General features: G+C 41.9%; 1 protein-coding gene across 3 annotated transcripts in view; it reads right to left on the bottom strand.

The window, feature by feature from the left end:
• The window catches only part of galnt11 (UDP-N-acetyl-alpha-D-galactosamine:polypeptide N-acetylgalactosaminyltransferase 11 (GalNAc-T11)), a 161,950-nt gene that overhangs the window by 6,389 nt on the left and 142,725 nt on the right, over positions 1–12,836 (bottom strand). For 2 of the 3 annotated variants that reach the window (XM_043690739.1, XM_043690740.1), the window contains one exon: positions 10,476–10,700. In XM_043690739.1, coding sequence (XP_043546674.1) covers positions 10,476–10,700 — 225 coding nt within the window. Of the gene's footprint in view, positions 1–10,475; positions 10,701–12,836 lie in introns of those variants that run through there. The other variant, XM_043690741.1, reaches the window with a different exon arrangement.

Genomic DNA, 12,836 nt, shown 5'->3' on the forward strand with positions numbered 1-12,836 from the left:
TCTGACCAATAAAAGAAAGCATACCAAACACCTTCTTCACTATCCTATCTACCTGCAACTCCACTTTCAAGGAGCTATGAACCTGCACTCCAAGTACGTTGTCAAAATCTTCCAGCTTTCTACCTTATATCAAGAATCAATATAACACATTTGACACATTGTGTCGGTGTTGACACTGAATGAACATTTCACTTCATTGTGTCAATACTGACAAAATGAGTCAAATGCGTTAAAGTAGTTCTTTATATTGTAAGGAGAATGCTGAAAGATTTTGACGAGATACAGAGACATGTTTTCACTTGTGATCAAGCCTAAAACCTGTGGATGTTTTTAGACCACAACCTATAAGAGCAAACTGAGCCATTTGACCCTGAGTCTAATCCACCATTAAATCACTTAATGCCATTCCCCTTCCTTCTCCCTACAACACTGCACATTTTTCATTTTCAATACTTAACTGCATTTTGAATGCTTTGATCGAATCTACCTCCACTGCGCATTCCAGACCCTAACCACACTTCCTGCATGGAAAGCTTTTTCTGATCATATCAAATCACTGAAGAATGAACAAAACCAGTCGCAGAGCAAAAATCAGGACAGGACATAGTAACTCATCCCTTTTAGTCAGTGTTTAATATCCTCTCTTGAATTCATAAACTTTAAACTTCAGCAGTAATTTCATGTGTAATACCTTGTCAATGGCTTTGAAACAATCTATGTACACTGCATCCATTGTAATATCATACCTACGACCTCCTTAAACTCCATCAGTTTGTCAGACAGAATCATCCCTCCTGAAATTTGATTTACTGCTTTTAATTACTGCAATGTAGTCCATGTGAGCTCAGTTAAAATTGGGGTGTTATTAATGTCATCTATTAAAGATTCGCATTTTTCTTGTCACAGATTTAAATCAACCATGGAGTTATAGGAAATTATAATGCAGAAAGAGATCATTTGGCCCATCAGGCCTATGCTGGCTGTCTGCAGAGAAATCCAGTCAATCCCATTCCCCTGCTGTATGTGCATAATTCTGCAAATTTATTTCCCCTAACAGCCCACCCAATTTCCTTTGTTTCCACCACTCTTCCAGACAGCAAGATCCAATTAGTTCATAAAAAGTATTCCAACACATTACTTGTATTACTTGCTTAAAACCTTAAATTTGCATCCTCTAGTCTTTGTACGATCAGCTGTTCAGATCATCTTTTTGTTGTCAGTGGATATTCTGCTGTATTTTGTGACTGGATCCAGGGCTTATGAAGATAATGCAGAGAGTCTTGTAAACATGGTCGGAAAATTTGGCAGAATATTACAAGCTAGATCAGCAATACAATGTGAAGGCAGGAAATGTGAAAACCCTAATAAATTCGGATTCAATTTCAATGCCTTCAGTAGGTGCAAGACCAAGGCAGCAAGCTTGTTGGTGAATTTGTTTCTTGTGACATATCAATCCTCTTGGTATGCAGTTGTACAGTCTGGTGTCACGTTTGCAGCTTTAGATCAGATGGGTTCAGATCACCACCTAGTGTAGGGCTACCACAGCTTCAGTACGTCTTGGCTCTATTGTTATTCTTCAAATCATTTCAAACGCTGTTTCCCCAGATGTTTTTCTCATCATTATCTCCTTTTGGTGCTTGGAAAATTTACAAGACCCAACTTGTAGGAGGGTAGAAGGTGGAAACCTGTAGGGGTAGGTGAAAGATTGAAAGACTTGAGGTAGTGGAGGGTGGTTGGGGGAAGTGGTTGAGAGACATGTCAGTGCAGAATTTAACTAAAAAAGGTAGCTACTTTCCCACTGGGATTTTCTGGATAGGATTCAGGCTTTAAAAATAAGCAAGGTACGCTACTTCCATTATGAATGGAATTGAGAGATTCTAAGGGACCACATAGTTGCCAGGACTGGACCAGAGCTCCACAACAGCAATGCTGCCTCACAGCTCACAACTCCACATTTTGGGATTTGGGGATCATGACCTGCTGTTTAGGAGACTTGGCTTACCTTGTCACTAACTGCACATGACCCCAAATGTTCAGGCCTCACTCCAACAGTGCTGCAACTGTTTTAATTGCAAATACATTTACTTGTTCCATATCTTCTTGTGAGTGACACCCTAGCTGGATTTTGACCAGCCATACAGCAACTATGAATGCTGCAAATGTAACATGAATAGGAAAGTTCAGAGGGATAATGGGCCAAACAGAGGAAAATGGGACTAGTTCAGGTAGGAAACATGGTCAGCATGAAATAATTAGGCCGAAGGGTCTGTTTACATGTTACATGACTAGTCTGGATCATTTCCTAGCAAGACTGGGAACAAACAGCAAGTAGAACGTTTTTGGTTAGATTCCAATGATTTGAAAGAGAATTGCTAATATTGACTTTGTTGAAGTTTATCAAATCCAATGCAAGGCTAACACACTTAGTTGCAAATGAGAAAATAATCCTAAAAAAGATAGAAAGTCAATAATTTTTCTAATCTACACCAGAAATTTATAAATTTAAACAGCTGTAATTAATTGGGCTGGGGCATTGAGACTTCTTTATCAGAGAGAGCAGTCAGCCTCAAATAGGACAGTCCAGGTTAATAGTTAAGCATCACAACACTTCAAATCAGCAAACAGTGCTACAGGAGATCTGAAAAGTTCATTTAAAATGACTCAGCTTTTCTTTTAAAAAGAATTGAATCTATATAATTTAAATGCCTTTTCTCAAACAGCAAATAAAGCAATTTCGCTCAAAGGTCATGAGTAATACATTGGGTGTGAAATCTGTTTAAATGCAATATATACAAACTTTAAAAAACAATTTCTCCTTTCTATCTTGCCGACTCTCCTCTTCATAATAGTACCTTTGATAAAGATACACATTTGAAAACATGAAGTTTGCAGTATCTGAGCAGGTGGATAACAGAAACACTAGTAAAATGCTGCAGCTAGTGCTAAAAGATTTACATACGTTTGAGTGCTGGATAGGATTAAGGAGCAGTGAAAAGTTACTCAGGGAATACAGCAAGAGCAAATATTTTAATTCAGCTAAAGGTTACTTACTTCTCTGCAAAACAGTGTAGCATTTTTATGTCTCAAGGGTTCTAAATTAATTGGAATCTCATTACAGCAAATTAACTGTTCTTCAGTTACATTGATTCATGGAAAGATAGGTTTGTGGGGAAAAGAATATTTGCAAGTACAATATAGAACATATTACAGTACAGGAACAGGCCCTTCAACCCACCATATCTGTGCCAATCATGATGCTATTCTGAACTTGCACATGGTCTGCATCCCTCTATTCCCTGCCTTTTCATGTGTCTGTCCAAATGCCTCTTGAACTTTGCTAATGTATCTGCTTCCAACATCTCCCTAGCAGCACTTTCCAGGCATCTACCACCCTTTGTGTAAAAAAACTTGCCTCACACATCTTCTTTAAACACCCCCTTCTCACCTTAAACCTAATACCCCCAGTGTTGACATTTTCACACTGGCAAAAAGGCTGCAACTATCCACTCTATTCATGCCTCTCATAATTTTATATATGTCCATCAGGTCACCCTCCGCCTCCGACACTCTAGCGAAAACAATCCAAGATTGTTCAACTTCTCCTTGTAGCTAACACACTCTAGTCCAAGCGACATCTTGGTAAACCTCTTTTGCACTATCTCCAAAGCCTTCCTATAGCGTGGCAACCTGAACTGCACATAATACTCCAAATGTGGCCTAACTTAAGTCTTGTACAGCTGCAAATTGACTTGCCAACCTTTATATTCAATGCCCAGATGAATGAAGATGAGCATGTTTTATGGCTTCTTTACCACATTATCCACTTGTGTTGCCACTTTCATGGAGTACCCCAAGATCCGTCTGGATATCAACACTCCTGCTATTTACTGTATACTTCCCTCTTCCATTTAACTGCCCAAAATGCATCACCTTAAACTCAAAACTATCTTCCATTTAACGCGCACCTTCCCAACTTACTTATATCCTGCTGCACCTTTTAATAAGCTTCCTCACTACCCAACCTTCATGTTGTCTGCATATTACTAATCAGATCACTTACATTTTCATCGAAAGCAGTCCATGTCTAAATGCAACAACTCAGCATAACCTTAGCTTGGGCTGACAAGTAACAAGCAAGATGCGTGCCACATAAGTGACATGAAATGACCATCTCCAACAAGACAGAATATAACTATTGTCTTAGCAAGCTTTGAGAAGATTTGTAGCTCAGGTTGAGGTTCTGGATGTAGGTTTGCTCGCTGAGCTGGAAGGTTCATTTCCAGATGTTTCGTTACCCTACTAGGTAACATCGTCAATGGGCCTCAGGCAAAGTACTGCTAATAAGTCCTGCTTTCTATTTCTATGTTTGGGTTTCTTTGGGTTGGTGATGTCATTTCCTGTGATGTCATTTCCTGTGGTGAAGTCACTTCCTGATCTTTTTCTCAGGGGGGGGATGATGGGATCTAACTCGATGTGTTTGTTGATGGAGTTCCGGATCGGAAGGCCATGCTTCTAGGAATTCTCGTGTGTGTCTTTGTTTGGCTTATCCTAGGATGTCATTTACAAAATACCATGCAAGGACTATAAAAAACACTACATTGGACAAACAGGCAGAAAACTAGCCACCAGGATACATGAACACCAACTAGCCACAAAAAGACATGACCCTCTCTCACTAGTATCCTTACATATGGATGAGGAAGGACACCACTTCGACAGGGACAACACATCCATCCTAGGACAAGCCAAACAAAGACATGGATGAGAATTCCTAGAAGCATGGCATTCCAACTGGAACTCTATCAACAAACATATTAAGTTACACCCCATCTACCACCCCTTGAGAAAAAGAACAGGAAGTGACTTCACCACAGGAAATGACATCACCGACCCAAAGAAACCCAAACATATAAATAGAAAGCAGGACTTATCAGCAGTGCTTAGCCTGAGGCCCACTGAAGATGTTACCTAGTAGGGTGACGAAACATCTGGAAATGAACCATCCAGCTCAGCAAGCAAACCAACATCCATAACTATTGTCCTTGACATTCAACGGTATTACTATCACTGAATACACTACTGTCAAAATCCTTGAAATTACCATTGGCCAAAAACTGACTGGACTAGCTATAGAAACATTGTGGCTACAAGAGCAGGTCAGAGGCTAGGAGTCCTGAAGCAAGTAACTCACCATCTGATTTCCCAGACCAGTCCATGATCTTCAAGGCACAAGTCAGGAGTGTGGTGGCATATTCCACACTTGTCTCAATGAGTGCAGTTCCAACAACTCAAGAGGCTTGACACCATCCAAGACAAAACAGTCCACTTTTTTAATGTATTCACTTGTGGGACATTGACATCACTGGCTGGCCAGTATTTATTGCCTGTTCTTAGGTGTCCATGAGAAGGTGGTGAGCTGCCTTCTTAAACATCTGTAGTCCACATTCTGAGGGTTGATACACATGCCTTAAGGATTTTGACCCAGCAACATTGAAAATATGGTGATATATTTCCAAGTCAGGATGGTGAATAATTTTGTCCCATGTATCTATTTTCCATGTCCTTCTAAATGGAAGTGACTATGGCTTTGGAAGATGCTGTTTAAGGATCTTTGGTGAATTTCTGTCATGCATTTTGTCGATAGTACACACTGCTGCTGATAAGCATCAATAATGGAGAGAGTTTTTCTTTTAATTCATTTATTAGGGTAGCATTGACCAGGCTAGCATTTATTGCCCATCCCTAATTGCCCAAAAGGCAGTTACGAGTCAACCACATTGCTGCGGGTCTGAAGTCACATGTTGGCCAGACCAGGTAAGGATGGTAATTTCCCTGTCTAAAGGATGTTAGTAAACCAGATGGGTTTTTCCCAACAATTGACAATAGATTCATGGTCATTATTAGACTCCTAATTCCAGATGTTTATTAAATTCAAATTCCCCCATCTGCCATGGCAGGACGAGAAGCTGGGTCCCCTGGATATGACCTGGGTCTCTGGAATAACAGCTGAAAATGTGTTGCTGGAAAAGCGCAGCAGGTCAGGCAGCATCCAGGGATCAGGAGAATCAACGTTTCGGGCGTAAGCCCTTCTTCATAAGCCCTTATGCCCGAAACGTCGATTCTCCTGTTCCCTGGATGCTGCCTGACCTGTTGCGCTTTTCCAGCAACACATTTTCAGCTCTGATCTCCAGCATCTGCAGACCTCACTTTCTTCTCTGGAATAACAGTCCAGTGATAATCACATTTGGCCACCACCTGAGTGAGTACTTGTGGATGTGGTGCCAATCAAATGGGCTGCTTTGTCCTAGATGATGTCAAGCTTCTGAGCATTGTCAGAGCTGCACCCATCCAGGCAAGTGGGGAGTATTCCATCACACTGCTTTGGGGAGTCAGGACGTGAGTTACTTGCCACAGTATTCCTAGCTTCTGACCTGCTCTTGCAGCCATATGGTCAGTCTAGTTGAGTTTCTGGTCAATGGTAACCCCTGGGATTTTGATAGAGGGATTTAATTATAGTAATAGCAACGGCCAGTGATTAGATTGTCTCTTATTAGAAATGATCATCATCTGGTATTTGTATGAAAAGTTACCAGAATGTTGCTGGGGTTGGAGGATTTAAGTTATTAGGAGATGCTGCTGGGACTTTTTACATTGAAGCATAGAAGGTTGAGGGGTGACCTTATAGAGGTTTATAAAATCATGAGGGGCTTAGATAAGGTGAATAGTAAAGGTCTTTTACCTAAGAACAAAGAAAATTTATAGCCCCAGGACCAGGCCCTTCGGCCCTCCAAGCCTGAGCCGATCCAAAGCCACTGTCTAAACCTGTTGCCCAATTCCTAAGCATCTGTATCCCTCTGCTCCCCACCTACTCATGCATCTGTCCAGATGCAACTTAAATGAATCAACCATACCTGCCTCTACTATCCCTGCTGGCAACGCGTTCCAGGCACCTACCACCCTTTGTGTAAAGTACTTGCTGCATGTATCTCCTTAAGTTTTTCACCTCTCATCTTGAAAGCGTGACCTCTCGTTATTGAATCCTTCACCCTGGGAAAAATCTACCTTGTCTATACCCTTCATGATTTTGTAAACCTCAATCAAGTCCCCCCCATCTCCTTTTTTCTAATGAAAACAAACCTAAACTACTCAACCTTTCTTCATAGTTAGCACCTTCCATACCAGGCAACATCCTCGTAAACCTTCTCTGCACCCTCTCCGAAGCATTCACATCATTTCGATAATGTGGCGACTGGAACTGTACACAGTATTCTAAATGCAGCTGAACCAATGTCGTGTACAATTTTTACATGACCTGCCAACTCTTATGCTCAATACCCTGTCGGATGAAGGCAAGCATACCATATGCCTTCTTGACCACTCTATCCACCTGTGTAGCAACCTTCAGGGTACAATGGATCTGAACTGTCAGATCTCTCTGTTCATCAACTTTTCCCAAGGCTCTTCTGTTTACTGTATAATTCGCTCTAGGATTAGACTTGCCAAAATGCAAACACCTCACATTTGCCTGGATTGAACTCCATCTGCCACTTCTCTGCCCAACTCTCCAGTCTATCTATACTCTCCTGTATTCCGTAAGCATGACTACAAGAGAGAGCTCTCCCAGATTTGGCACTGGCCACAGATGTTAATAAGGAGGACTTTCGAGGGTTGTCAAGGTTGTTTCTGCCATTGTCTTTTCTGGTGTCTAGATTGACGCCATGTGGTCAATCTGGTTTCATTTTTGGTACCATAGCGATTGATACAAGCGTTGAGACTTCGTAGCAGTTGATACAAGAATTAGATGGCAGTCTGAGAGTCAACCAAATTGCCATGTGTCTGGAGTCACATGTAGGCCAGACCAGCTGAGAATGACAAATTTCCTTCCCTGAAGAGCATTAGTAAAATAGGTTTTTCTGACAATTGGCAATGGTTTCATCATCATCAGTAGATTCTTAATTCCAGATATTTAAAAAAATTTGAATTCAAATTCCACCATCTGCAATGGCAAGATTCGAACTCGCATCCCTAGAACATCAGCTGAGTTTCTGCATTAATAGACTAGAAATAATATTACATTGCAATCGCCTCCCCTCACTTGATCGGAACATCTACAAACATTCACTCCCTCTACCACCAACACTATTATCGAGATACACTGCAAAGATTCATTAAGGGTCCTTAGAAAGCACTTTCCAAACATATGACCATTACCATCTAGAAGAAGGAATGTCACTAATAGTATATTCACCCTGCAAGCGATTCACCACCCTTTCTTGGAAATATATACCACCAGAAATTTAATTTGGCCAGTCATATAAATTCTGTGGCTTCAAGAGCAGATCAGAGGCTGGGAAGTTTGTGACTGCTAACTGACCTCCTGAATTGGCAGAAACTGTCCACCATCTATAAAGCACAAATCAGGAATGTGATGGAATGCTCCCTTGCCAGGTTCAGCCCCACCAAACACTCCAGAAGTACCACAGTATTCAGAACAATGCAGCCTGTTTGATTCACGACCCATCACCTAGCACAAACATTCATTCCACCACTGCTAAGACACACTGGCAACAGTGTGTACCATCTACAAATGCACAGCACCAAGGCTCTGTGGACAGCACCTTCCAAACCCATGACATCTCCCATCTAGAAAGACAAGGGCAGCAAACGTATGGAAACACCACCACCTGCAATTTTTTAAAAAAGTACAGCAAGTTTGACATCCTGGCTGCTTGGGACAAAAGAAATCTGCTGCACAATTTGGTTATAATGTTTCCTGGAACCCTATGTTCAGTGACTGAACTGAGCATGAGTTGAATTCATGATCCAGTTAGAGTCCTTCTGAAGCTGACCACTGGGAGTCCTCAGCTAATTATTCTGATGTCTGGAAATATAAAGGCGTTTTCTTGCTAAGCAACCCAAAATGAATATCCCCTTACCTGAATTATGAACCTTTGCAGTGTTCTATTCAATTCTGCTCTGCAACAAAGATTACACTTGGACAGTACAACGAAGAAAAAGGACATTGATGACTTAGAGAATGCTGAAAAAGCAGGAAGATATAAGAAATAACATCAGATGTAACAACAGAAGGGTGGACAAGGAAAGCCTTTTTCCAAGTATGGGGACGGCAAACACGAGGGGACACAACTTTAAAGTGAGGGGAGATAGGTATAAGACAGATGTCAGAGGTAGTTTCTTTACTCAGAGAGTAGTAAGGGTATGGAATGCTTTGCCTGCAACGGTAGTAGATTCGCCAAGTTTAAGTACATTTAAGTCGTCATTGGACAGGCATATAGACGTACATGGAATAGTGTAGGTGCGATGGGCTTCAGGTTAGTATGACAGGGCGGCACAACATCGAGGGCTGAAGGGCCTGTACTGCGCTGTAATGTTCTATGTTCTATTAACACAGTCCTTTCAGCTTACTCTGCCATTCATTAAGGTCATGCTGATCATGCACTTCAACTCCACTTTCCTGCCTGATCTGCATAATAAATAGGCTCCAATATTTGTATACAGCAGGCCCACTGCAGCTGTAATTCACTGAAGAACTTATCACCTTATTAATCCATATACTGCTGCAGTAACAGTCATGTCCAACATCTCTTCCAGTTGTCTCCCCTCTCATAAACAGCATGGTGGTGTTCAAGTCACCTAATGTCAAGAGTCACCAGCTGTTGCAGTAACTTTCTGCACACAAAAACTGCAGAATAGATTATTACTTTTACTGCAATATACAAATGGCTAACATTAATTACCATCTTGCAGTGAGTCCCTAATGATCTTTTATATCCTCTAGAGTTTCTATCAGGTGATAGCCCAGACTCTACAGCAGAGCAGACAGACAGCTTATATTGTATCATTAAACCTTGAGATGTTGATAGTTGTATGTTCTTAGGAGGTTGGTCCTTAGAGGTTCAAGCTTCAACTCAACATTTGGAAGGGCAGTCTAGTCCTGCCTTTCTGGCACTGAGTAGGCAAAGGATTTTGCAAGGGTGTTTACGTACTGTTGGTCAAAGAATTGGTAAAAGATGCTTGATTCCTATTGATTAATGTCCCTAGTGTGCAACACTTGTACTGATCAGCAGGAAAACAGAGTGTAAGAAAGTCTGATTTAGGGTGGTTCACAGGTCTAAAACTCTCACCTTCAGACATATTAAAAAGGAAACTTATCTAACTTGCATGCTTTCTCCAGGTCCCAAATGTTTAAAGTTGTTCTTTGTTTGGGTTTGGATCATTCCCCTAAATTCACAGGGAATTTCAGACAGTTGCAAATGGAAAAAAACCCCCTAAATTTGGCATAAATATCAGGTTGTGAAGTTTGAGGAAATTAAAGTCATGAATTTATAATAAAGTTATTTATAGTAGACAGTAATGCACACTAAATTGATAACTTTCTCAAAAATGGCTCTAGGAAGCTTTAACTTCAGTTTTCTAAAAAATATCAGCTAATTTGTCGTAACATTGAACCTTACCCTTCCACGTTGGAGAACCTTTGGCCGTCTCACAGCTTTGTTAATTAACAATGGTTGTTGCACCCTGGTTTTTCCATCTGGTCCAATAATTTGCATCTCAGGGTACACATTGTCCAGATACCATTTAAATGATTTACAATTGAGCCTTTTTCTCAACTCAACTCGTTCACTGATATCACCATAATTTTGGATTCTCAGCTCAGGTCTCAGGGCAAAATGTTGTTCCTGGAATTTAAAAAATATCCTACAGTTAATATTTAAGATAAATATCTATTTCAAGTCTCAGAAAAGTGAAATTCATGTATGAGATGTATTAATTAGCTCCACAGAAAATAAAGGCAATTTGCTATGGAACCAACAATAAGTAATAACCATAAGGTCTAGATTCCAGGGTAGGAAATAGGGTTATCATGGTTGTTTATAACAGCACATATATTACACATACAAATGAGGAGCAGGTCATTCAAGCCTGCTCCACATTCCCAACCACCCCAGAACTTTCACCCTCCTTGCTCAACAAGAATCTAAAAGAGTTGAAAACTGGGGTGCTGGAAAAGCACAGCAGGTCAAGCAGCATCCGAGGAGCAGAAGAGTCAACGTTTTGGGCATAAGCCCTTCATCTGGAATGTGGTGGAGGTGGGGGGTACTGAGAGATAAATAGGAGGGTGGGGTGGGGCTGGTGGGGAAGATAGCTGGGAAGGCGATAGGTAGATGCATGGGGTAGAGTGATGGTGATAAATCAGTGGGGAGGGTGGAGCAGATAGGTGGGAAGGAAGACTGACAGGTAGGACAGTTCAAGAGGGTAGTGCTGAGTTGGAGGGTTGGATCTGGGATGAGGTGGGGGGATGGGGGATAAGGTGGGGGAGCATGGGTGATGAGGAAACTGGCAAAGTCAACGTTCATGCCATGTGATTGGAAGGTCCCAATTTCAGAAGATGAGGCGTTCTTCCTCCAGGCGTCGGGTTGCTTGGATTTGGCAGTGGAGATGGCCTAGGACTTGGATGTCCTTGGCAGAGTGGGAGGGGGAGAATATCGAAAACACTTTTACTGTCCTATCCGGATTGTTACTTAGAGTCATAGAGATGTACAGCATGGAAACGGACCCTTCAGTCCAACTCATCTGTGCCAATCAGATATCCCAACCTAATCTCGTCTCATTTGCCCGCACTTGGTCCATTTCCCTCTAAACCCTTCATATTCATATACCCATCCAGACATTTTTTAAATGTCGTGATTGTGCCAGTCTCCACGACTTCCTCTGAGCTCATTCCATACACACCAGCCTCTGCATGAAAATGCTGCCCCTTAGATTCTTTTGAATCTTTCCCCTCTCACCCTAAAACTCTTGCTCTCTGGTTCTGGACCCCCCACCCCAGAGAAAAAACCTTATCTATTTACCCTATCCACGTCCCTCATGATTTTATAAACCTCTATAAGGTCAATGCTCAGTCTCCGACATTCCAGGGAAAATAGCCCCAGCCTATTCAGCCTATTCCTATTGCTCATACCCTGGCAAAATCTTTGTAAAATCATTTCTGAATCTTTCAAGTTTCAAGTTTCCTTTGCATGGCAGGGAGACTAGAATTGCACGCAGTATTCGGATAGTGGCCTAACCAATTTCCTGTAAAGCCACAACATAACCCTCCAACTCCTCTACTCAATGCTCTGAACACTAAAGGTAAGCATCCCAAATGCCTTCTTCACTATTGGGTGGCACAGTAGCACAGTGGTTAGTACTGCTGCCTCACAGCGCCAGAGACCCGGGTTCAATTCCTCCCCTGTGGGGAATTTGCACATTCTCCCCGTGTCTGCGTGGGTTTCCTCCGGGTGCTCCGGTTTCCTCCCACAGTCCAAAGATGTGCAGGTTAGGTGAATTGGCCATGCTAAATTGCCCCGTAGTGTTAGATGAAGGGTAAATGTCGGGGAATGGGTCTGGGTGGGCTGCTCTTCAGAGGGTCGGTGTGGACTTGTTGGGCCAAAGGGCCTGTTTCCACACTGTAAGTAATCTAATCTAATCATTCCTATCTACCTGTGACTGTACTTTCAAGGAACTATGAACCTGCATTCCAAGGTCTCTTTGTTCAGCAACACTCCACAGGACCTTACCATTAAGTGTATAAGGCCTGATGTGCAGGTTAGGTGAATTGGCCATGCTAAATTGCCCCGTAGTGTTAGATGAAGGGTAAATGTTGGGGAATGGGTCTGGGTGGGCTGCTCTTCAGAGGGTCGGTGTGGACTTGTTGGGCCAAAGGGCCTGTTTCCACACTGTAAGTAATCTAATCTAATCTAATCATTCCTATCTACCTGTGACTGCACTTTCAAGGAACTATGAACCTGCATTCCAAGGTCTCTTTGTTCAGC

Source organism: Chiloscyllium plagiosum, chromosome 5 (genome assembly GCF_004010195.1).
Source record: "Chiloscyllium plagiosum isolate BGI_BamShark_2017 chromosome 5, ASM401019v2, whole genome shotgun sequence".
NCBI lineage: Eukaryota > Metazoa > Chordata > Chondrichthyes > Orectolobiformes > Hemiscylliidae > Chiloscyllium > Chiloscyllium plagiosum.